The sequence below is a fragment of the Vanacampus margaritifer genome, chromosome 18 (genome assembly GCF_051991255.1).
Source record: "Vanacampus margaritifer isolate UIUO_Vmar chromosome 18, RoL_Vmar_1.0, whole genome shotgun sequence".
Lineage (NCBI taxonomy): Eukaryota > Metazoa > Chordata > Actinopteri > Syngnathiformes > Syngnathidae > Vanacampus > Vanacampus margaritifer.
Genome location: NC_135449.1, coordinates 12,886,257 through 12,913,457, shown reverse-complemented (window position 1 = coordinate 12,913,457; position 27,201 = coordinate 12,886,257). Strand labels below are relative to the sequence as shown.

Genomic DNA, 27,201 nt, shown 5'->3' with positions numbered 1-27,201 from the left:
TCCTCTTCCCGGCAGAATGAACAGTGAAAAGATCATTGTTCTTTTTTCTTCTTTTTTGTCCATTCTGTCTTGAACATAATAACGAAATAAATGAGAAAAACTCTCCTGTTGAAAATGCTAATTATATATGGGTATCAGCTGTCAAGATACCATATGGATGTAAATACTGATACCATGCTCCTTTTGGGAGGAGCCTGGTCTCCACAGTGACTAAAGACTTTTATAAGAGGCCCTTAAACAGCTGGTCTCTGGCAACCATGAGGGAGGGGGGTGAAAAACATGGTGAATGAGCGCTTAGATGTACACACAGGACTGAGGGTGAGGGGGAGTGAGATCAGCAGTGAAAGAGTCACTTTTGAGGAGAAGTGTAGGAGGTATAGGGGGGGAGACTTGAGAGAAAGAAGGAGGAGAGAGGAGGCACAAAAAATGTGAGGGATTGGGCATACAACACTGGACAAAAAGTTCATGCAATCTTACAGAAAAAGACTGTTGACATTCTAAAAAGACTCAAATAAGTTGCAGACATCCAGCAGTAGCCTTGAGCTAAATTAGAGCAAGCTAATTTGATCAAAGACTGGGAAGAGGAAGAAGAAGAAGGGGGAGGTGAAGCGCTGGAGAAGTTGCCTGCAAAACATTGAAGGTTAAATTTGTGTGCCACATTTAGGACTAAAATCAGCCTGCTGCTAAGGTAAGCATTTGCTTCTTAATCTGACATTTACCAACATGTGCTTTGTTTACATCTCACTATGTATGCAAAAAAGATCTTGTTTATTTCTTGATTAGCATTAAATAGCTCACATACAGTATCTTACTAGTGAGCTGTTTAAGAATCATATCGGGGAGCATAGAGGACACACAGTCTTAATTGTCACTAAATTTAGCAGGTGGTTCACATTTCTCAGCTAGAAAAACTGCCAAGACACCAAACAACATGAATGCACGTGTGAACCAGGTTTTGATTGATACACTAAGGCAGTACATACTGAAAAGAGGATTAATGTATTTGTCATTAATGTGTATTGTTAGAATGAAGATGTATAGTTTCATTTAAAAAATATATATTTTATACTTAATCATATTTTTGAGATTACAAAGTGTACGTTTTCGAGATAAAAAAAAATAGATAATTTACTAGAGCTATATTTTGTGGAGGAAAAGCATTCTTTTTTTATATATTAAAATGGGAAATAAAGTTGCATATTTTTAACATCAAAAGTCAAACATTATCGAGATTGTTGTAGGACAAAGTAGTATATTTTCAAGATTTAGATCGTATTATTACGACAATAAAGTTAGACGTTTTTTTTCTTTTTCTAACCTGGTTAAATGAAAACTAAATTAAATAATAATAATAAATAATATTATGACTAATGTCGAAATGATACGACTTTGTGTCCATTTGTAACGGAGGCAGTAGTACGGCGCATTTAACCCATTTTCATTGGTTGTTTCGGCTTGTATGCGAGGGTGTTTTCGTCATTGAAATAATGTCATAAAGTGCACGTAAGTGGTAGGTTTTTGGTGTGTAAACATTTGCTAACTACGCTAGCACAAAAAGGTTCGCCACGTAGCTAAAATTAGCAAGCAAGCTAACTCAGTACATTATATACAACATGTCGAATGTTTGACAGCTCGTAGTTTTTTGCAAAAAATATGGAGAACAGGGGGAGTACATGAAGTGCTCACGAGGGTGCTGAGACTGCCAGTCTATCACAGTGAGTATGTTAATACAATTACAGCTGTTATTTGATCTAATCTTACAGTCTGATAAGGAGTTAAGAAGTCAAACAGGATTCTTCTTGCACTATAATAATAACTGTTGTTGTTTGTGTTGTTATAGTATTGAGGGATCATATTCCCTCAAGGGGAAATTCAACTCACACCACACAGTGAAACAGAGATAACACAATTTCAGCCTTGCAAGGATGGATGTCGGAGTGAAGCGGCATGCAAACATTGTTGCAACTCTTGGATTTGGCGGGTGGGATTGGTGCCTTGCTCAAGGGCACCTCTACAGTAGTCAGGAAGTGGACTACAATTTTACCAATATGTAAATGCTCAAAAACTTTTTTTTCTTCCTTACCTGAACCACACAGCCAGATATAGCCAAAATATTACACCAATACACCTATGTACAGGCATGAAATCGACTTGTTAATTATGATTATAGTTGAGTGTGTGAAATAGATTTTTGACTCATCGCATTGGCTTGGCTGCAACGGGCATAGAAACTGTTGAGTTTGCAGAAAGAACATTCTTAGTATGTTCTAACGTCTAAAATTATATGCAAAATAATGTCCCCAGACTCCCCAAAAATAGCAATTGCTTGTAATGTCCCCGTGGTCAATCAGGTGACAAAACATAGTATGGATTAGTTGAGCTTTAATAATAATTTCCTCAGCAGTTCGATATAATGTGTGTACATAATTTTGTTCATATCTCTAAATATCTATCCATTTTCTTTACCGCTCATCAACACTATACACTATGGGTGTCAAACTTGCATTGACTTCTTGTTTCTTGCTAAAATTCCAAACTGTCGTCACTTTTAATTGCGTAGAGATATTGCAAGCACCTTTTTATTCCCAATCCCCGTTTTCATGCATTTTAATGCTGCTTGATTTAAAGTCTGTTGGGTTTCTACGTTCTTTTCTTTGGTACAGCTTCACAATATGCATCTGTGGTGACATGCATAGCTGTTCCAATAATAATGACAGGCATTCATCTTGAAATACCAGGCTTGAAATAGTCTGTCCTGTTTATAGCTACACACGCAGCATCCAGATCAAGGACGTTTGTGTGTTCAACATACAATATTGATACACCATGTATACAAGAGCTTGGTTCAGGTGCCAATGTGAATAAACGAGCAGTAAAACATATCAAAAGGGTAAAAGGCAGAAATTCTTCTCAGGCTTTCGGGTTAATTTCAGGGATGGAGAATAAATGATAGAGTAGGCTGTGAGTGGTTAAGGGTGGAGTTGTTGACGGAAATAATGTTTTACAATTTGAGCCAGTAACTCTTACCATTGTCTCTTTAGCCAGGAAAGCAAATTCTACCCAATTTCCAAAGGACATTTTGAGTATATCTGCTGTGTGGATCAGAGGATCAGCATGGACTCGAATACTTTGAATGAAGAAGTCCGGTATAGATTCAGCAAGGTGTTGGAGAAGCTGGATAATCTGCCAGAAGCCAATTTTATTGATATTGCGAGCTTCTGCGTGATCATCATCTTTACCCGTAAGTCAAGTTTAAGAAAGTGTGCATTCTATGACTTTTTTTGCATCCTTAACAATGTGGCCTTTCTCTTTTTACAGTCACATTCTTCATCATGATGATGATTTCTTGCTGCAAATGCTGCTTTTGTACTGAGACTAAATATCAGTTCTCCAGAGTAAAGCCCATCTGAAGATCTAAACAAAGAAGAGGTATAAATGAATGAAGCACTACACTCCATACTAACAACTTGGAGAAACAATATTGAAGGGCTTTTTTTTTTACAGGATTATTATGTGTCAAAATAAATGATCGACACATTTCCAGCCTTTTGTTACAGAGTGCGTTAAAATTCTGTCAGCCACTTGCGGAGTGAATATGAATCAAACCAAAACATGGAAACATTATGTGTCACAACTCCTTGGTGAAAAGTAAGGAAGCAGAAGCCATTCCAAAATGTTCACTATACAAAAAAACATTGCTTGCTTTATATATGTTGTACTTTCATGTTTTCATGTAAAGTTCAATTTGAATACTTAACACTTGCCAACTAATTGTCACTGCACTCAATTCATTGTAGTAAATGTGTGTTTACAAAAGCTTACTTCATTAAATGACATATTCATGATAATATTACAGCTTATGTCCATAGATACTGCTTAAAGGAATTTATTATTTTCATTTTAAGAGTTTTTTCATAATTAGCTTAAATGCGGAGATTTATAAGTTGTAGTATATTCCTATAAGTTACTTTTTTTTTTGAGTAAGAAAAAACTTTTTGTTATTATTCTATGTATGTTATGGTGTATCAAATTGTACATTATATCTGAATACAAGGAATGTCATAAATGCCAAATTGATTCTTGTATTTTATAAAATCATGTGAACATAAAATGATATATGAGTGTTTTACAATGACTTTCTATTAATAAACTATGATAAAAAATCACAATAATCGTGCATGATTCTGCTAATCTCTACTAGCTCTAATTGTCCTGCTGGGCTAGACTTGAAGAATGTGAAAACGATACTTTTTTCACACTTTGCCACACAAAAAGATGATATATGCAGAAGATGACAGATTGCCAAGATTTTCAGACTTGCTATGTAATTATTTGTGTGTGATCAAGCTACTGTAATGATCTTAGGAAGACTATTTGGTGAGTTCATGAGACTGTACTCTGCGGTGTTGATATTTAGAAATGGCCAGCATCTTTCTGGTAAAATAGGAAGCAGATTATATGTTACAGTAATTTTAAGCCATTGTGATCACCGTAGACCTAATAATGTTTATTAGACAATTGCTTATTCACAAAGCCATTATTTTAACTAAAACAAACCATGTTTATTAACTTAATTTCATAGGGCTTGCCAACAAAATCGACGTTAAATTACATACATGTTATAAGAATGACAAATTATTCAAGGAGTTTCGTTTTAAAAGTATAAATCGCAATAATGTGGTGCTTAGTGATACGACAGTGCCCTCTCCTGGTCAAAAAGTGAGACTGAGTGATTTCTAGTAAGAAACTCATCTGAATCAACTGTATCCTAATCGTCCATCCAAAATTTGGTGCTAACAAAATTTTATTTTAAAAAGTTGCATTTACATCGATTATGTATTAAATTTCAGTATATATTATATTTCAAGGTGCAGTATACCCATGGGGAGAACACCACACAGGAAGGCCAGAGCCCAGATTTGAACCTTAAATCTCAGAACTGTGAGGCAGACTTGTGCTGCCCCAAAGTGCAATTATATCTGTTAAAATGCCAGACATTCTGAATATTGTCAACATAGATTCAGTATAAAAGAGATATGTCAGAGGCGGGGTTTATGATCAGCTTCCTCTTTTGGCTTCACCAGTCAATATTTTGTGTAAACATTAACTCCTGCTGCTTTTGTGTCGCCATGTTCACACAAGAACGCTTGAGGCCTACACTTGTTGCCTGCGTGCATGCTGATTCGGGAAACCGCAACATTTTGTCGATATACAAATAGTTTTAGGGCTTCTGCTGCAGCTGGATGAAGAGGGTCGCTTTCTGAACTCCCCATTGACATAAGCTATGGTCACACTGTTCAAACTCACTGAGCTGTGAGAGAACCATTTAGTGGGACATGGCTGTGGAGAGGTGAGTTTTTGAACTGGAATGTGTTTGGTGACAATAGTTTTCGGCATCAGCAGCTTTAAAAGTATGACAACTTTCAATGCCTAATTGTTATTCATCTGTTATTAGTGGGAATGAATGTTCTGCATGTACAGTACAGTATGAATTATTTCAAGAAACCCAGATTCATTCTCACACTAGTTTGATCACTTTGTGCAGCGTACCAGGAGAGCAGCAGCCCAACGACTGGATAGATTGGTTCCTGCTGCGTTTGCATCAAGAGCCATGGGCGCTGGGGGGCTTCGTGGTCATGGTGGTGTTTGTACTGGGAGCACTATCTCTCATTGTGTTTGCTCTGCTGTACGGATGCTGCCGTAGCCCAGCCTCAGGACAGGAGACTCTGAAGAAGATGGCGAAGAAGAAGTCGCATCAGCAGAGAAAGACGAAATATGGAGTGATCTAGACATATGAGAGTCTGAGAGACGTTATATTTGGAAGAATGTGGTCGAATCTGGACCAAGACTTTTTTTTATGGGTAATCTGCAAAACCATTTGAAAATTTCTACAGAATAAATTTGACTTCTGTTTATAATTGTCTTAATGTTCAGGTGAATATGTCAAATGGTCCAACAATGCCTCTTTCCAAAGTCAGCAGCCCTTTGCTGATTCTCTTTGGCATGCAAGAGCTAACATACTATAATACATAGATCAAAACATAATATCAATTGTTTGTTCTGGTTATTGCTTGAAAAGGTACTATTGCACAAAAGTAATCAGTAGGCTACAGAATAAACCTATAGATGGATGGATGGATGGATGGATAAACTTGGCGTCGAATTTGCGTTTAGTCGCCCCATAACTACATTTCCCAGAGCTCACTGGAACTGACGTCATACGCTCTTAATGACGTTATTTGTCTGCGCCGAAAAGTGAAGCGCCATTCACGAAAAGATGGCGAGTGGTAAAAAGAGTGTACTTCTTTCCTCTTTGGCGGCCTATGGGGACGATTCGGAGCCCGACGACTCTGACCCCGAACCAGAAGAGATAGGTAGAGACAAATGTGTTTGTTTAAGATTAAGGGAAACGACATTGTAATCTGTTGTTACACGCTCGCGCTTAATGTGGAGACTAAATTAGCATTTTGCTAGTCTACACTACAGTGCAGTTCAAAAAAAGATGTGGCGGTCTATGGTTGTGTTCGGAATCATTCTCTTAATCCCTGCTACATTAATACAATATAGGCGTTTTTGCAATGTGGAATGTATAATTTCCTCGCCCATTAATCAAATAAAAATGAACCCCACTCGTTTGCGCCGTTGAATAAGTCATTCACATTGCGTAAATACAACATACCCAATTGATGTCAGCTGAGGACTTTCTGTCATATGTATTACATCAATTAATTCAATTTAATTATAATAATATTGTTTTAATTTGTATTTTATGTGTTCGTGCAATGTATCATATACAGATATATTGATTTTCAATTTACCAATGATTGTTCAATACTGTACCATAAAGATGTATGGATGCACCAGGGCACTCACTACATTGTGTGGATAACACCAAACATCCGGGCATTTCTGATATTTCCCCAATACAACGCACCGCAAATGCTTCCTTCATACGGTGAAAATAAAAGGCGTATTGTATTGCTTTTGCCGTTGACTACCATACAAATTAAATTTTGGCAGATTGCCAAATTTGATTTAATCAAAATTTGAAATCAAAATAATCCCCACAAAACAAATTACAGTTCAAAGATCCAAAGTCCAATGCTTTTCATTGAACGGAGAGTGACATTTCACTAGACCACCATTTTGACTTGTGAAAGCTTGGAATTGTCAATGCTCACTCCATATTACAGAATCATAGTCACTTATTTTTACTTTTTCTGTCACAACCATGCATTTATTTATTTATTTATTTTTCACATTTAAAGTGAACCCCTTGATCTGGTACGTTATAATTTTGTGACATCAATGATGTAATTAACGGTGAATCGGAGCATAGTTTGAAAGTTATATTTGACTGATAAATATTAGGGTTGAGCAATTACTCAAATTCAAACTGACATCGCATTGCAGTAAAATCAGGGGTTGACATTAATGATGGCCCGAACGGACCACCACTCTAAACTTCTAGAGCTGACTTATTAACTAGCCATTGTTAATTTTACTTACCCTGACGCTTTCTATTTACAGCAGCTGCCGTCTGTAATTAATTGGTTAATGGTTGAGATGTGAGCAAGTTATTTCTTTCACTTAAGTTTCAAAACTGTCCTCAAAACCACCATGCATTGCATTGTATACACCAGTTGGAATGTGTGTGCAATTTAGTAGGACTGGACGATTATGGAATAAAATAATAATCACAATTATTTATTTTGATTGAGATTAAAATCACAATTAATTAAATGATTATGATTTTTCAACTTCTAAAACTCATCTACTATACCATTAATCCTTTCACATTGAACACTATATTGTTAAACAGTATTCTTTTTGTTAAGTATAAAATAACCTTGTAAATATCATGTGAAATTCAAGCCTCTTGCATTTTACCTCTTCATTTTCAAACTTAAGCATTACAATGCCCTCTTTATCATACTTATTTTAATTTATGTTATTTTCACAAGTCCGGAGACTTAATCGGCTAACCTGTGACCTCAGGGATTGTATTTTGTGCTATGTCATGTGGAAATGTGTGTTGGTAGGACAAAAAAAAAAGTCATTGGATTTTTGTATCCTTGAATTTTGAGTATAGGAAAATTCTTTGACTCCTTGAAAACGTAGCTTTAAATATTACTCTAAAAGGACAGCGAGAAATTAAATAAGAATACTGTACATATACAAAAATAACAATTCAAAACAAATACTGAGTGTTCCTGAATGTTTTGGCCTCTTAGGGGCAGTGTGGTGCCGTGCATCCAATTGAACACGTCAGCGTGGTGTCTAAGCCAAGAGCTTCCCTCCGCTGACCTGTTGTTGTTGTCCTTCTGGTGTCTCTTCTTGTCCATCAGAAGAGGAGCATGCTGGGACAGGAGGGCTTGTGTTTGGCTATGGCGAGGATGAACTCAATCGAACTGAGAATGCTGTTGAAAAGGAGTCTGAAAATGAAGACAGCAGAGAAAGTAACTCGGTAAATATTTGAATTCTGAATTCACTTTCTGGCTTGTCAAGTACATGCAACTGATGATTTTGTCGGCAGAAGTGATGCAACCAAATGAACAAGTCTGTGTGCTAATGGCACAAAAGTGGGGCCTTGTTGGTTTGAATAGTATTTCAAAAAAAATCCTGGCAAATTTTGGCCAAACGCCATTTTGGAAATGGCCAGAAAGTTTCAATGTCATTAAGTGTGCACCAAACTGATTTCACTGAAGAGTCCAGAGAGGAATTTATTCACAATTTTTAACATGACCCTGAGTCGTTCACCTCACTCATTGTATATTTATTTAACCAGCCATCCTTATGCAGAAACATCCCTTGCCTCATGAGACAGGAAGGTTCTGGGTTTGAATCTCAGCTCCTGCCTTCCTGTGTGTTGTTTGGAAGGTTTCCTCTGGCTTCCTCCCACATTCCAAAATCATGCGTGCATGCATTTATTGAAGACTCCTAATTTTCTATAGGGGTGAATTTGAGTGTTGGTTTGTTTTTATGCGTGATGTGATTGGCTGGCGACCAGTATAGACTCCAGAGTGTATCCCACTTCTTGCCCAAGATTAGGTTAGTGTGATAAGCTCCCACACAGGCCAGACCCGAATGAGGGAAAGTGGTATCGTAAATGAAGGCACAATAAATAACTCCACCGAGTCCACCCCGTGACCAACGATATTTCCCCCAACTCGTCTACCTCTCATATGTCAGAAAGTATCGGGTTGTTTAACTTTATCCATTTGAAATTTGTATTGCAAGTGTTTGCATTGTTTTGTCGACTTTTGCTCTGAACACAGTTCAGCCACAGTTCCTATAACTTATTGTAGTTTTTGAGAATAAAGAACAAGTTATACAATATTTCTATTTAAGTATTAAGCATTCTGGGACACTTGGTCCAGACTCATCGTTAACATTGATCACTATTGCAGAATTCTAGTTTTGTTTTTTGTTTTTTTGCTGTAATTGCTTTTTCTTGTGTTTACTAGTTGTTAACTTGATCAACGTGAAATGTCATGAACGGGAACCCTAACGAGGAGTGCCAGCAACGGAAATTATTGTCAAGTTAGTCAACTCCATTTTTTTTTTTTACAGGAATGGGCAGAGAAAAGTGTAGGCCAGTTAAAAATAAAAATAAATCTAAGGCCAGCAGCTAGCAGCATTTTTCACATCATTGCTAAAGCTCATAAACCTGGCGGACCTTTGGAAACTCAATCGTTACAAGCAGCCTGTGATTGACTGAATGAAAGTTTTTGTCACGTTAAATCTACTACAAGAATGTCAAAAAAAGAGAGAAGAGTTCAAGCTGCAGCATATTTTTCGGTGTCTGCACGAGTAGCTGCTTGCCACCCTCAAGTCGTGAAGACTTCTGTACTGACAGGGGAACACTATTTCATAGATGTGGATTTGGTTTTGAATGGTAGAAAATAGAGACGTTATCTTAGCCTGTCCGATGGCGATCCCCTACAGCAGTAGACTGGGAGTATGTCACTTCCCATAGCTCATGTACCAATATTTTTCTCAGATCAGTTCAGTTTTTATCTTCGCCCTATCTGTCTGCAGCACATGCATCTCCAGATGTACAGTATGTACGGTACACAGACACACACACACAATTCAAGGGTGGCCGCACCCTTCACTTTCCTTGATTGGCTCTGTCCACGATTTGTGCCTAATTTGTGTTGTAGTTGAACGTACATTTATGGAGACGTACATTACTTACATTTTTTTTTTTTTGCATACTACTACTAAATTGGTGTAAAACTATAAGGGATTGGTTTAAATAAAGTTATGTTTACTTACTGGATGTTTTGCAAATTGCTAGATAAAGAGGTAGTTTATGGGTTATGTTAAACTTGTTTTGTTTAGAAAGTGCATACATTGCATATAATAGCAGTGCTGTGCATTTCCCCATTCACATTGGTAGAGATCCTCAGAAAACAAATGTTAAAAACCCTGAAATTACATCATAAACATGTTTCATATTCCAAACAATGTCTTACTTTAATTGTACATGGTTTGTGGGTACAAGTTGTGGAACCTTGCAGGTGTGATTAGCTCATCCAATCAGTGCCCGCTACTCAGTGTCCCTCCTACTCTCTTTCACCGTTGGATCATTAAAGTGTTAACCACCTGCATTTTTGTTTTCATAGGAAATGACGAATGACGAGTCTGACGAGGGAAGGGACGCAGATGAAGTTGAGGTATTTGAGCAAAAGTGATAGGGTGGCACTCGCACATGTTAAATATTTTTGCACAATAGATGGTGCTGTGGGGCTTCTCATGACTGTTGATGACTGTTTATTCAGTAAGATAGAAGAGCATAAAAACTGGCACTTCTTTGAGGTACTTGTGTGTATCTTGAAATGTGTGACAAGGTGAGTGGATGATGTTGTTCTTCAGAGGGCGCGTTTATACTGCGGCCCTTGTTTGATACAGATCGCCGATTTGTTAGATTTTTGCCTGCTCATTTTTCAGCGATTTGTTATAAAATGTAAGCGCTAGTAGCATGCATATCTTCAGAAAGTGGTCACCGCTCTAATTGCATGGGATGTGTCGTCCACTTAATAGATATCTGCACATACAACACTTACAGTTTGCAAAAAAAAAAGGGGGGGAGGGGGGTTCAATTCCATACTATTTTTTCAGTTGATTTCCAATGGATTTATGGCCAAGAAGTGTTTTTCATTCAAACATTTATCTACATAGTAGGGTTACATTGCGGCTTTTCGATCATATCGCTGCCGATTTGTGTTATGAAAATGCCTTTAGACAAATACAGGGCTCCAACTAATAAGCTTATTTTTAATCGATGAGTAAATTAAATCATTTGGCTTCAATATAAGGAACGACTGCGAGTCTGCAACCATTTGTTTTTATTATATTACTCCAAATCCTGTGTGTCATGATGACATTTCTCTATTGCATGCACCGACATGTCAGCATTCCCTTGGAAAGGGTAGTCAAACTATCAATCAAAGGATATACCAAATAATTGTAGACGAGTATCCAAACCTTACATACATACACATTTAAACCAATAAAACTGCAGACTTGCCACTTGTTTTATTCCTTGTTACCCTGTTTTCTCAGCTATGGTGCGTGTATTATCCCTTCCGGCTTAATATATGTGGGTAGGTTAGGAACAATAATCAATGTTGATTTCATCACAAGTGGACCATTGTAAAGTGCTGCAGTCTTTAATCAGCTAATGCCGTCACACTCTTGGTGCTCCACACAACTAAATTCTGCAGTCAGTAATGGTCAACAGTACACTCAACAGAGATGAAATGGTATGACAATATCACACCACAATTATGACCAAAATGGTTATGTTATCAATACTGTCATGATTTTGCTAATAAAAATGTAAACGGAAAAATTACAAATATTCCAAAGGTTTTCCTATACAGTGAGGGATACGCAAATAAAGTAGAACATATTGACCACAGCTTTTGTTGATAGCTGCTAATTATTTGGATAATACAGCAGGCTAGGACACATCAGCAAATAGACGATTGCATTTTAAAAGCACAACTTGAATACATATTCAGTGATAGATGTCATCAAGGTGCCATGGCAAATTATCCAATTTCAAATTATTTGGCCAAAATTTAACATTTATTTTATAGGCCAGTGGTGATGTATAGTGAAAGGCAGAATAAATGGGTCTTCCGCATAGGGGTTTCGAGCCCATTTTGAGGAGTGTGAAGTACCCCTAAATTGAGTCCTTCCACCCATATTTCCTTTTAAAGCATACTAAAAAGTGTACAGTATAATCCCACAGTACTTGGCAGAAATATTTTAACAGCAAAAATAATGCACTCTCCTTGCCTAAAAAATGGTGTGTTCTACCCAATCCCTTTCCTCCTAACTCTCCCTGACGCAGCGCAAAAGGCTGCCTTCCAGTGATATACAGTTGTGGTGTAAGTACCTGCTCTAAAACAAACATACATCCCATCACTTTTTTTTAATGGGAAATGGGGAAACAACAGTATTTGATTTGTTGCAGTTACAATATATTTGCCTCTTTCTGGTGTGCTTTAAATTTAGAAGTAGCACTCAGAGCGTAGGTGATGTCCCCATGTTGCCACCCAGGCGATGCTATTGTTCCAGCTGTTTGTTGCCTATGTAAATGATGGATTCAACGTCTGTGCATTTGAACTGCACAAGCCATTCATCCATCCATCCATCCATCCAATTTCTCCAGCACTTGTCATCATTATGGTCACAGGTGAGCTGGAGCCGATCCCAGCTAACTTTGGGCCAGAAGCCACGTAAACTCTGGAATGGTCGCCAGCCAATTGCAGTAATGGATTTTTATTAGATAGCCATAAATCAATTTATCATAAACCAGAAATGAAGCACAAACACTTGTCATGACTTTGCAGTCCTGCAGACCATACTGTGACTGCCAAAATATCGTACTCATAAGTACTTTTGAGGTTATTTGGTTAAATGTACAGTATTTATTTTACATTTGACTGCATTTTGACTAGACGTTCTCTTTATTTATTTGTATTTTTTTAATCTAACTTGCAACCAGATGTGAGATTTTAGCCTAATTCGGTTTAGTAGCACTCTTACGTTCTTGGAGTGCTCAACAAATACACAGCAAAGTACACCCCATTGAAAAATCATTTTTTTAATGAGAAAAAAAACAATTTCTCACCACACTGATTTTCATCATTCTGAATACTTCTAATTCAAATGTTTGAAATTGTCAACTAACATTTTACTTTACTACTTAATTTTGTAATGTATTATTTTTTTTAAATAAAATTTTTGTTTGCGCACACTGACTGATAAACCAAATAACCCATGCCTTCTACCCGTCAGCCCTTCTTTCGGATGTCAATGTTGCAAATGATATTATGCGATCGATGTAATAATATAATAATGTATCCGAAAAGAAAAAATGAATAAAACAAAACAAACATCGTTATACCATGGGAAATTTAGACTTTGAATGGAAACTCAAGGGTTTCTAACGTCGTTTGGGGTGTACTCATTTATTTGATTAATTGGCATGTTAATGGGCAGTTAAGTTTCAATCTCAGTACTTTTAGATCCTGTTTCTGTTTTTACTGAAAATCAGAAAACCCAGCTATTCGCAAGGATGAGGATGGCTAGCAAATAGCGAAAATCTGCGTTGATGCCCTTCAAAAATGAATTTTAAAGTATTTTTAAAAATCTTCCCAAAAAATTATAAACATTGAACTCATTTATAAAGTGCTTAAACAACCTGCCTGCATATAAAGTGTTGTACATGGAGTAAAAACGAGTAAAACGAAAAATAGCACAAAAATGAATAATTAACCAAACACCATAGCTTCAGTTTTCTTTTTATTGAAGTTAAAGAAATTACGTGCTATCCATGCCTTGACTTCCTCCAGACAGGACAAAAGTGGCCTTAAAGAGAAAGCGTCGATTTTTCTCAGTGGGTCATAGAATTGACCGTCATCCACATAGCAGTGAAAGGACAAAACATGTTTTCTTAAGGTGTAACCCAGGGGCAGCAAATACAATGAAAACAGCAGGTGGCCTCAAAATAGAAACCTGTGGAACACCATATGACAGAGGCAGAGTCAGACTCAAAGTAAACAAGGCTAACACAAAAAGTTAGTGTCACCCAAATAGGATTGAAACCACTCAATATGTGTTTGTGGTTTCCTCAACAACAAAATAAAAAAATGAGGGGCCAAATTAAATTATCTTATCTTCGAATTTGCGACTACATTCAAATTTTGTGTGATTTTAATAGTACTTGAAATCTCTGGTAAAAAAAAATCTATGGTAAAAAATTAGGGGTGTTAGAAAAAATCGATTCGGCAATATATCGCGATATTACAGCGCGCAATTCTCGAATCGATTCAATATGCGGCCGAATCGATTTTTAAACATCGATTTTTTTAATGGGAATATTCAACAAAACGTCTTACTTAGGGTTAAGATTTACACATTAAGCATGGAAGGATGTTATATTAATGGAACATTGAGCCTTAATATTTTATTTCAGTGCTGTTCAAACATTAAACAGACTGCAGCCTGAATTTTCAGACGAATACAATTTCATACAAATCTTACAGTGTACATGTACAAGTTTACTGATTAGTATTTTCTAAATTTGAGTTTTAAAAATCGCAATAATCAATTTATAGATTTGTATCGGGATTAATCGGTATCGAATCGTGACCTATGAATCGTGATACAAATTGAGTCACCAGGTACTAGGCATTTCACACCCCTAAAAATATTAATTTATTGAATATCCTTAATCTATTCATGACTTCACATCATCATGTCATTCAAAGATGGCATCTAAATAAATGGAGGATGCCCTGTAGATTACATGGAGGTCTTCAACAAGTGACTCACACAGAGGCTATTGTCATATTTGTATTACTTTGGAGCATAAATAACAGCTTTATTGTATTGCATTGTGTTTTGTTTTCCACACTTTCTGTCAAATGAACCAAACATCTTTTGATGGTAATAGAGATGAAAATATTGCCACCTTTATAGTGGTGTTTTGTTGTCAGCAACACTTTCAAGCAAAGTTAATGTTTAAACTTTACTGTATTTGCTCTGAGTGTTATTTCGGTAGCTTAAAAGAGTTCAGATTTTGCTCTAAAAAAAACATTTGAAACATGTCAGTTCAGTATATGAGAACACCAGCCATGCTGCCACCTGTGAAGGCAAACGAAACAGGAGCAAAAATCTCAGATCCTCGGATTCTTCAGTGTCAAACTTCAGGTGCTACATAGTTTATTATCCCCACAGGTTTGCTGTGCCTGCATGTTTTTTTATTTGCCACCCTCCTGTCGGGTCACGCAAGTTTGCCACAGTCAGGACAATGCTTTGATGTGCCCGGGCAGTTGCTAAGTGAACAACGTGATGCCGGTGAAAAACAGCACTGTTGTTTGTTTGTGCTGAACCTGTTATGCAGTCGATGCTGGCACAACATGCAGCATACTTTAGAGGTTGAGAAATAATTCACTCCACCTTTTGCCAAATCAAGGATTTCATTTTAAAAAAAAAACTGTATGCGTCTGTTGTTTTCACAACCTTATTGTATCTGATATTTACAGCTGTCATTGTCAAATATTTGTAGGATTATTCAATCGAATAATCGGATCAAACTTAATTTTGCATACAAAACCATTTTTCGCCACATACTGTTTGGTTTCAAAATAACAGCAGATGTTTTCAAATGTCCTATTTTGACAGAAATCAATGAATAATTTAAATAAGAATCAGAAATCAGAGGATTTTAATTTCCAAATCTGAAAACAAGTTTAAACACAAAAAAAAGAAGAACATTTTAACTATTGTGATTTTAATGAAACTTATTATAGTTGTTGATAGTGATCTCACAACACTAAATCTCACCTTTCAAGTACATTGAAGCTGCGGTTTGGGATCTACGGCCTGCCGAATTTTGACTATTGACATTTTTGGCAGAAAGGGGCATTCCTTCGAACCCTTATGTCTCACGAACTGCTGGGTCAATCTTCACAAACCGGGTATTGTTGCTTATGGAATTCAACAAGGATTCAAAATCTGCGAAGATTTGTGTATGTTTTAGTAACCTTTTGACCTTGAAATTGACCTCATGGATCACTTGACCATAACAAAATGTTTCATGAAATGTAATCTCACAATGGCAGATATTCTTTAAACATACAAAAGTTTCAGAGATGAAAATTTGAACTTGATGATTTTTTTTGTTTCGCAGCAGTAAGGAGTCAGTATCTGTACACTCAGATATTCATTGAAAGTTGAATATTGGGTCATGCCCTTTTTTTTTTTTGCCCAAAATGTCTAAATTCAGCGGACCGTAGCTCCCAAACACCTTCTCCGATTGTCCTAAATTTTTTGTTTTAGTGTTGCGGCATCACGATCAACAAGCATACCAAGTTCCTTTCAAGTCAAAATCTGCTTGTTTAAATCCACCGGGTAATTTGGTGTGGAGCAACCCTTAAACAATGATTCTGAATGATTACTTAATTGTCAAACGAGTTTTCAATTAATTCAATAATCATAGTGTTAATTAATTGGTACATTTTGACAACTCTAATCTCAAGATAACCTTGATGGACTTCACAGGTTCTGTTCTTCCATCCATCTACTATTTTAGATTCTCCAATGCAGATTATAGCTAACAAAGTGCAATGTTTGTCTTCTTTTGCTTTTTCCATAGGCATCAGAAGTAGAAACAAAGGATCCAAATGAGCTTGTTGGTAAGTGTAAACGTGCACAAAATGTTTATCTTGCATAAGTGGAAATTGTGTTTAGAACAAGTTCTAAAAGCATATGTACATTAATGTAGAAATAGTTTTCGAAACTGACGTGCAACGATGACCGGACATCTTTCATGGGCTGAAAATCCTTTTGTAATTCTTAACAGCACCTTCAAAATTCAGCATGAATTGCTATGTGAAAAACACCTATGTCCTTTTTTTTTTTAATGTTTTTGGGATGAAAAAAACACACACTGGTATGTAAATTTTTGGGAATGTCTTCATTTAGTTTCATCCCCCCCCAAAAAAATGTTTTTTTTAAAGGGCACAATGGTTTTTCACATGGAATGTAAAATAAAAAAAAATGGGAGGAAAGTGGCCGTAAGTGTTTTTGATACGATGAGTTGTACTCGTCAGAAAAAAGAAAGAATAGCCCCTTAATCGTTTCAGTGACATTTGGGTGCAGTCAATGTGTCAAACACTAACTGGACTCGCATTGAGTTCTGAAAGGCTCTTTGTCCACCATTTGAAAGATGGTTCATGAAGGTCGAACACAGGAGTTGGCAACGCTTAGTGAGTAATCGCTGACCCGTGCAGGTGTGTGTGTATGATATCAGGCAGGAAATGAGTGATGCAAGGAGTGGCGTTTTATTCGCCCTGCATAGAGCACACAGTGTTCTCACTCAGCTATTTGTTGATTCTGGCCCCGAGCTTGAGGCCATCATTAAGTGCACCTTTCCTTTAACTGTAGGCTTTAAAACTCAAGAGCTGATTAATCTAATCAGAAAAAATTATGACTAAGCAGTTCAATGTTTCTGCTTGTGTCATGAATCAAAAAGCTCATCCACTTCACTGACTTCTAAGCCTCATTAGATTTATCAACAAGAGGGAAATGCAGCATGTTTTTGTTTTCAAGATGACTCCATTGCCATCAGTGTTATGCGGGTGTCTGAGCGTGACTCATAACTGGACACTTGGCATTCCAGCAGCAGCGCTCGGCTCCTCTGTTGTGTTGTCTGGCAGTAAATGTCACAGTGCGCCTCCTGTCAGCATGCTGAAGACAGTTCTTTGTCTACCCGCTGAAGGGACGTGCATTGTGTCACTGTCCAAAGAGACCCGCAGGGCACAGATTGTGACTTTCTGGCTGTTTCCAGCAGAACAGATGGCAGTTGTGAAACTGATTATTATTTACTGGCTGTATGCTGATTGATGCCATTTTATAGCCATCCTGATTGTGGTTGATTATCACTTCCTAAAGTTTTTCAGTTTTCTTTGATTTAAAATGACATATTCTTCATTAATTAATTAACACCACTAATCTTATGACTTCTACAAGGCTCGAACCTTGATCTAGCTACAATGTTAAATTGTCGGTGACAGTGTGCAAGATTGTTCATCTTCACCCATTGGACTTGCCCGTGGCCAAATCAGTTCTTGAAAAGACTGCGTGCAAGGCTCAATAACTGCTTGCATATTTCTTGTCATGAAATGTGTGCAAGCATGCATAGCATTAGTTTATGGATCCAGACAGCTGACTCGCCTCTCTTTGGAAAAGTGGGCGAGCTTTGACTATCGCTATCGAGGGGAGATGTTGCGCCGCCTCTGACACGCGGCGAGTCCTTGGTGGCAAGTCTGTACTGATACGTGGGAGTCTGAATTCACGCTTGAGCAGTAGACCGAGGTAAACGGCATAGGGGCTGGAAAACATTCAGCAGTATGCAACGGCATCCCTCCTGTTTGTAGAAGCGCAAAGTTCAACTTTGGCACAGTGCAAAAAACATAGTATATCAATTTTGGACCATAGATTTTTACACAAGACATAAATAAAACAGGCACAATGTTTTCAGGGTCATTTTTTGTCCTACACTACTTGCGTTCAAGTTTTATGAAAACTCGTTTGTTGTGAAAGCCTCCTTACAGACGGAAGAAGAGATGTGAATGACGACCTGCGAAAGTAATGCAACACGGCTAGACATACGAGTGGTGTATGCCAGTGGTTCTCAACCGCGGTCCTCGAGTACCCCTATCCAGCCTGTTTTCCATGTCTCTCACAAGCAACACAGGTGTTTCAATTTCAAACGATCAGCTAATCAGCAAGCTCTGCATGAAGCCTGATAACGATCCTCAGCTGTTTTGGCTGGGGAGACATGGAAAACAGGCTGGATAGGGGTACTCGAGGACCGGGGTTTGGAACCAGTGGTATATGCAATACCTTGCTAGTAAAGAGGTCCTACAATCCTACTACCGCAATGTATCTGACATTAACTGTCGGGATACTAAGAACAATGTAGTTTAGGTGTGTCAAACCCATTTTAATTCAGGGGCCACTTTCGCCTACCTTTGATTTCAAGTGTGCCAGATCAGTATGTCCGTGGCCTAATTAGCTATCAATAACCACAGGTCAAAATACATCTTGTTTTTTGGGGGGTGAAATGAATTACAATCACAATCAATTAATTACAAGTAATCTTAAATTACTTCACACAAATGAGCGCAAAATGTTTACATCAAATCCCGAGTAATAGCTAAATTTCAGAATGTCATTTAAAGGGGATGTCGACCCCCCAAAAATATTTTGGACTATTATATGTTTTATGCAGCCCCACTAGTCTAAATATGGTATTCTGTAAAAATACAATATGAGCTAAGCAGCAAAATCCAGCGTTTTTTTTTATCCATCTCAGGGAGCGGCCATTTTGCCACTTGTCGTCGGCTGAAGATGACATCAATGTTGCTCAGGTCTCAGGTAACAACCAATCACAGATGAGCTTCAGAAAACAGATGAGCTGTCATTGGTCGTTTCCTGAGCCCTGAGCACCATTGGTGTCATCTCCAGTCAACAACAAGTGGCAAAAATGGTCGCGCCCCTGAGATGGATAAAATCGGCTCGATTTTGCTTCATAACTCGTTTGGCAAAATGTAATATTAATCAGAATGCCATGTTTAGACTAGTGAGGCCACATCTAACATATTATCCTCAAGAAATGTTTAAGGTTGACTTCCACTTTTAAGTGGTCGTCAGTGTGCAGTCCAGTGGACAAAAGTAGCAACAACAATTCATTTTAGTGACAAACTGCTGTTTGTGATGTGTCTTTACGGGCTGGATTGGACTCTTTGACGGGCCGGTTTTGTATTATTCACAAAATGTCCTATTTGAGTGAAGATTTACCCTTTTAAAACACAACCACTCACTGAACTGTGAATCTTTACAAATAGGTTTTATATGATCAAACTGGGAGGACTTCTTTTTTTTTTAATACACCTAATATAAGTGTAAATGGTACTTTTTTATATCGTGTTTTTCCACCTTGCAAGGCCCTCAAAGCGCTTTACATTCAACTACTCATTCACCTACTGATGGCCCAGCATTAGGAGTAACTGGGGGTTCAGTATCTTGCTCAAGGATACTTGGACGTGGTCACAATGGCATGGGACCAAACTCACAACCTCTGGGTTGGGAGACGACCACTCTACCACTGATCCACGGCGCCCCCTCATGTATATAGTACATGACAAAGATCCAGCAAAAGCTTACAAAATAATTTGCATCACAGTAGTCATTGTGCTTGATTGATGGTGGACATTCCCTAGTATGCTTTAAAAAGCAAAGATAATTCATCTTGCTGAGCTGAAAGTCAGCTACTTCGGTAAATGATCCTCAAATGTCCAGTCAAGTTTGAACTTGTCTTGCTTGTAGGGAAAAAGTTCCTGCTCTTGCACTCACACACAACACACCGCTTGCAACACTCATTCCAGGTATGACAGACACCTGAATAAGCGTCAAAGTGAAAGCCATGTGTCTGGTTGATGGTGCGACGGTGGAATGTCTGGCGCAAAGTCAGAGAAGACCCACCAAAAGCAAAACAGATGATGGTTCCAAAGGGAATGATGGAGGTAGAAAAGGAGTCTCTCTTGTCTTTCAGCTCCAACAGTGGCCACTCCCTGATATGTGCGATTTTTACGCCATTGTGTCCAATTAGGCTCATTTTATCTACAGGGCTAAAGTGAATGAACGTCTCAAAGTCACAAACATTCTGACCCTTCATTTTTAAAACTTTGCAACAGAGGTACCAGCATTTACATACACAGTAGAGTAAAGAATCAACACTGCTGCAAGTCATGTTTCTCTCTCAAGATTTAAGACTGTACAGTGTTATTTAACTCAGTTTTGAGTTAACTTTACACTGAAATGTTAACACTGTACAAAGAGTTAGACACCAATTCTGATAAGGGCCAAATGCAAATTTAACTTTTTAAGTATTGAATTGGCACTGCAAAATATGTTGCGCACTGTTGAAGTGTAGAATTTGTCTCATTATTTTTTCTTCCTTCTCCACAGCTCTCTTCTCAGAGAAGGTGAGAAACATGTCACCTGATGAGATCAGGATTCCACCCGAGCCTCCGGGACGCTGCTCCAGCCACCTACAGGTAGCCACTCCTCCGAAGTTAATCCCAGAATGAATCAACTTTCATTGCTTCGCAGCTCTATTTATTCAAACATGAACCAGGTTATTTTTGTAGCTCCTTATATGATGTATTGCTATCAAGGACAGGATATTGTTGTCGGTCAGACCAGAGGTGAGACTGTTGTTGATGTACCAGGCTTGTGGAATTCTGAGATCATCATCCTGCTAGAATAGAATCTTGTGTTTTATGTGCACACCTCACAGGTTGCAAGCAATAAAACTGTCCTGCTCAAAGCCAAATACTTGACTCTGGCTGCTTCGGCAGCAGTCAAGACATGCCTCTTATGCAAGTTACACTTTGGAGTTCAAAATAAAACAAAGAGCAAGTTCGTAAGAATTGACATAATGAATTGAATAAAAGTCTACATTGGCTTGACCTGATGACATCGAGCCTGCCATCAGTGTTTAAATCCCTGAAGGTGACAGGTCAAGAATGTTAATTTGAGCAGCTGCAACAATGAAAATGTAAAGAATTCCAAATCGGTGTGCGCCATGAAAGGTTAGCAAAAGACAGACATTAGAGAAAATTTAACCTCAAAGAGTGTCCTGCATTCTATATTCTTGATTTATAGTGCTGTATCACTTCCACTGACACTCTGTAGAGGTGTTGAACAACACACATGTTCGAGTGAGCACCTCACCCGCTCCTCCAGGAATCTTTATCACAGCATCATTTGTCCCTTTCAAATTGCAATATATGCCAGTAATGCCGCATTAGTCGGGCTTGATATTCAACCAGTCATCAGTGTGTTAGCACTGTCGGCTTCCAAGTCAGGTAAATAACTTAGCGTTTGCCCCCAGGGTGAAATTCTACATTTTGTGAATTTCTACATAAATTCAGAGTGCGATAAGATTTGTTCTGTAAGGCGCAGAGGCAGGTCGGGACACAAGGAGGATTTAGTAAGCAAACAGCTCAACTTGATGCCCGCAAGGCTTCCACTCCCCACACCTAAACGCTAAATTAATGATTCACTTTCACCAGTATTGCCTGGGTATCCGTGGCCTCGGGACACGCATACGCAAAAATGCTTCAGTGTTACTAACATGTTCTCTATGTGGATAATTTTATTCTTTTGCTATTTCGCAATTGCAAGAATGTATCTTTTCCGTTCGGGCCCTGAACTGGCAAGAAAAACAATTCCTGGTTGCTATCGTGAGTTTAGCTGGCTCTCAGATGTGCACAGTATGAGATAAGAAAGCCGACAGAGTTCGAACATTAACCTAAGAAAAGCCTTATTATCTGACAAATGTGCAACAATTATAGTTCCAAATTGTCTTGACAGTTCTCAAATTTTGTGCTGAGGTTCTTATCTGCGAGCGCATTATTTCCTGGCTGCTTGACAGATAATTCTGTCAACATTGCTTTTTTGTAGTGAAGATCATTGGATGACTTGTTTTCACTTGCCATGCTCTTTTCCCCTCAATGGAGAATTCCCAAAGTGCTAAAATGAGAGATACTTTTCTTATTTAAACATCATTTTAAACAGTTTGTAGCTGTCTTTGTTCGTGTTATTGGCATGTTTTCGTCAAAATTCCCTAAGGTTAAAGAATTATTGTGAAATCAGTTTCGTGTAAGGGCGGATCTGTCTGCTGCATCCAGTGAGCCAGCCCTCATCCCGCCCTATAAACTGCTGGGCCAATGGCAAGCCTTGCTTTCCTTAGAATGACAACTAGTGGGCAGGAACTCGTCGTGTTCCTGCCTACTATTGGACATATCCACTTCCACATTGCTCTGCGGTAGCCAGCCAATTATAATTCTCAAGTGTTTCCCACACCATGTTAATACTTGGGCGGGCCACCCAAGTAAACTGGCCACCACCCAAGAAGTTTTCAAGAAAATTGAATTCAATTTGTGTTAATATTAAAAAAATATATATATTTATTATATATTTATATATTATTATATTATATATATATAAGTGTCGTAACCGGATATACCGCATGTATTATTAGTTTGCCCTTACTTTGTGGCTCGTGAGGCTAGAAGAGACGTAGTAACAGGACTGCAGTGTGCAACTTCTATTTTAGTTTGAAATTCAAACCATGATAAGTGAAAATTTAACATTTCAGATATTTTGAAAAATTTTGGAAAACTTTATTGACTAGAAACAATGGGGAGCTATTTACTTTTTTGGGGTTTTCGTTAAGGTTTTTAATAGAGATAGACCGATAGTTTTTTTTCAGGGCCAATACTGATACCGATTATTAATTGTCAAGGACACTGATAACCGATATTTGGAGCCAATAGTCATTTTCACTAAAAGGGAAAATATTAGCATCAAAATTTGAACAAATACAAACTCCAGCCCTTATTTTTGGGGAATTTTTAAGCATTAGTACTTCTAGGGTTTGTAAACTATTGAAATCTGAAATTGAATATTGAAATCTTGGTCAGACATCTTTGTTTTAAAAATCTAACAAAAATTTCAGGGATCTCCCAGGGGCAATAGCATGTCTTCAAAAGTTAAATAAAAAACATAGGTACGTTGCTTCCTATTTTCTACAGTAAATAAAGTTTTCCCAAATTTTGAAATATCTGAAGTATTAAAATTTTGGTACAGGGAGTTGCCACGGTCAGCAGCATCTCAGAATTTTTTAAATAATTAGTTCCCTGAAGTTAACACTTTTTTAAATGGCTCTAATATCGGCCGTATGATTCTTCAAAATGGCTGATGTCGATATTCGTCAAAATGCTGAACATGGGCGCCGATAATCGGCCCAGCGGATTATCAGTCTATCCCTGAACTTGTTGTTACAGTTTTAAAACAGATATCTGTTGTCTAAGATTACCAACAAAAAAATAAATAAATTTTGCAAAATTAAAAAGATGTTCATTAAACATTTACTTAAAGGCATATCGACAATAATAATTATTTGTATTTTTTGATTTATTTATTTATTTTTTAATTATTTTCCCCTGTTGGTCTATCTCTAATTTAGTCTTTAATCAATGTCAATCCATGTTGAACAGTCAGAGAATTTGGTCTTTAATAGGAGAATCTGGAGGGAATTGTTGCTCTTCTGTTATTATATGGTTTCATTTTTTATAGACGACCTGATTTATCACTCGTGAAGCTCTCAGCACATTGGTCAGTTCACAGGGGCTTGTCAAAAAACAATTTACAATGACCTTTTGCTTTTTATAGCACTGGCCATATGTCTAGTGGGTGTTTTTGTTTTGATGGTTAATTCACATCATCTGGATATTCTTGTCACAACAGGAGAAGATCCACAAGCTGTACGAAAGGAAGCTCCATGGAGATTTTGACACAAACATCCTCATTCAGAAGAAAAAAGAATTCCGAAATCCAAGGTATGCACCGTGGCTACCACTGGGTGTTCTGGTTTGGGATATAGGGAAAATCTCTTCCACAAATATAAAATATAAATTATTATAATAAATTATACGGTCAATTTTTTTCTTTTTTCCTTCTAGTATTTACGAGAAGCTCATTCAGTTCTGCAGTATAGACGAACTGGGTACTAACTACCCAAAAGATATGTTTGATCCTCACGTCTGGTCAGAAGAGTCCTACTATGAAGCTCTCGGTATGTTTGTTGTCACTCAGCATCTGGTTGTGACCACCACTCACTAATGCGTTCAACTCCTCTATAGCGAAAGCACAGAAAGTGGAGATGGACAAGCTGGAAAAAGCCAAAAAGGAGCGGACCAAGGTGAGGCTTATTAGAAACAATCATGGTGTGCCAAGCTATGCTCTTATTAGTGTCTCAAGTATTCCCCCCCACAGCCCCGCCCCCCTTTACTTATGTAATTAATTTATTGCATTTCATAATGTATGGAAAGGCAAAGCCATCATTGACACACAGCTGTCATCAGTCCCAGCAACATCATTCCAGCAGCTGCATATTAGTCAGAAAGGGAACTAGAAAGAACATGCTCTGTTCTTCGCTGTGTAATGTACTCAAAAGTATGCAAGTTAAAATAAGAGTGTGAAGAATAAAGTTGGAATGTGAAGCTTTCAATACTGCTCGTACCCTTAAGCAAAATCCCTTTAAGTTGCATGTCAGTGGCTCCAGATTGTAGTGGTTCCAATCAAACATCACCAACAGAATTCAAATATATTAAAACTGGATGTGCTTTTGTACAGATCGAGTTTGTCACGGGTACAAAGAAGGGCGCCAACCCATCCAGTACATCAGCTTCAACCACAAACAGCAGCAGCACAACCACTACATCCACAGGTAAACACATTTTAGTCAAATTAACAATTGTTTATTTGTTAATTAGTAGTGTCAGGCAATATTTTTTTAATCGTTATTAATCACATGACTTCAATAGTTAACCGCAAATTTTAGATCTGTTCTAAATGTACAATAAAATGTACTATAAAATATTTTTTTCCAAGCTTTCCTATTCTTGTTAACAAAAGTGGGGGGGAAATTAATTAAAAAATAGGAATTTGGCTGCATCTTTTAGTAGTAATTTCATAAGAAAGTTAAAATTAAAAAGATGTACTCTAACTGTAAAAAAACAATTGTGATTGGTATTTGTTGAGGTCATTTTTCTGCCACTAGATGGCATAATTACATTTATTTACTTGTATAGACATTGATGACAGCTCAATGCATTTTTCTTTTCATATTAAGCGCTATCTAATCTTGAACATGAAGTAACTTGTGAAATTCCGCACATTTTTAAAATTGTACAATACAACTTGATCCCAGTCTCCACAAATATATGCATTATTATTAAATTTATTATTGCTAAATTTGTATGTGGATGTGTCTGCTGCATTGTGACTGGAATTTCCCCCAATAGAGACTTTCCAAGTTTTCCAAGGTCATAAATCGCGCATTTAAAAAAAATTAGTGGCGTTAACGGAACTTTAAATTAACTCAAAATTAACACACTGATTTGACACCTTTAGTAATAGATTGCTTTTTGAAAGAAAGAAAGAAAGAAAGAAAGAAAGAAAGAAGGAAACACTCCAACTGTGACTTGTCTCAGCAGATGCTCAGAAGAGAAAGAGCAAGTGGGACTCTGCCATCCCAGTGACCCTGGCCCAGCCAACGCTCATCACCACCACGGCCACCTTGCCGGCCGTCGTGTCCGTGACGACCACAGCCAGCGGCACCAAGACCACCGTTATATCTGCGGTGGGCACCATCGTAAAGAAAGCCAAACAGTGAACAGGTGATGGAAAGCTGGCACGTCCGAGTGCTCGTTGGTGCAAGACTGAACGTCCTTCTTTCTCTGGGATTCTAAACTGCGATTTATCGTAAGGACGAACTAAAGAACTCAGCGCAACTCTTCATTCTTCTGCTGCACCTCATTTTGATTTTAGCATGTTGGCAGCAGTGAGAGGAAAAAATGTGGAATAAGAAGCTTAACTGTAAATGAGAATTTAGGCATCGTGTTCTGGTGCAGCATCATGCCTCTTGTAGCAAAAGGCATTTGGAGAACAAAATGGATGAATGGATGGATTTTCCTATTTTAACAATTGTAAATACTGTTTCTGATATGGTGAATAAACAGCGCAATTCCTATTGTGATATGTAATTCTAACAAACATGATATCCTCTCTCTCGCTTCGCACAATCAGAAACTGTACGCTTTTAAAGAGTAGATAATGTAAATAGATATTACCATACAAAATTATGACCAGCAATGAGATCTGTGTAAAAAGAATGGTGTGTCCCTTGGTCTTCATGATGCTTTTTTTGCCCCCCAATATTCTTTTAACATAACAGGTGCATTTATACTGAGACTGAATTGCACACAGGTGACCTCTTATTGATCATCATCAGTCATTTAGAACAACATCATTCAGAAATCATCAGGGAACTTCTGGAGTCAGTTACTGCTGAGAGAAAAGGGGGTGAATAATGTCACATGCCTTACTTTTCAATTATTTGTTTGAAAACAATTGTATAAACTTCATGATTGTGTCCCACTTGGTGTTGATTCTTAACAAAAAAAAATAATCTAATTTTATATCTTTGTAGGCTGAAATGTGACAAAAGGTTAAAAAGTTCATCAAGGTCTATGATTA

At 37.6% G+C, this 27,201-nt stretch overlaps 1 protein-coding gene and 1 long non-coding RNA gene across 5 annotated transcripts; both read left to right on the top strand.

Annotated features, from left to right (window-relative positions):
- Positions 1-363: 363 nt before the first annotated feature.
- LOC144038577 (uncharacterized) lies at positions 364-4,084 on the top strand. Of its 3 annotated transcripts, XR_013289249.1 has the most exons (4): positions 364-688; positions 3,042-3,241; positions 3,319-3,429; positions 3,505-4,084. It is a non-coding gene; the product is annotated as an uncharacterized LOC144038577 (long non-coding RNA). The 3 variants fall into 3 exon arrangements; XR_013289248.1 differs by having other exon boundaries at positions 365-688; positions 3,319-4,084; XR_013289250.1 differs by lacking the exon at positions 364-688 and adding an exon at positions 1,286-1,715 and having other exon boundaries at positions 3,319-4,084.
- A 2,121-nt stretch (positions 4,085-6,205) lies between these two features.
- sap30bp (SAP30 binding protein) lies at positions 6,206-27,097 on the top strand. 2 transcript variants are annotated; one of them, XM_077550207.1, is made up of 10 exons: positions 6,206-6,374; positions 8,349-8,467; positions 10,632-10,682; positions 16,682-16,721; positions 21,061-21,149; positions 24,409-24,500; positions 24,624-24,736; positions 24,804-24,862; positions 25,297-25,390; positions 26,157-27,097. In XM_077550207.1, exons 1-10 carry the CDS (start codon positions 6,278-6,280, stop codon positions 26,336-26,338), a joined length of 936 nt encoding a protein of 311 aa, XP_077406333.1. In that variant the 5' UTR covers positions 6,206-6,277; the 3' UTR covers positions 26,339-27,097. The 2 variants fall into 2 exon arrangements, with proteins under 2 accessions (XP_077406333.1, XP_077406332.1); XM_077550206.1 differs by having other exon boundaries at positions 6,263-6,374; positions 26,160-27,097.
- The last annotated feature ends 104 nt before the right edge of the window (positions 27,098-27,201 follow it).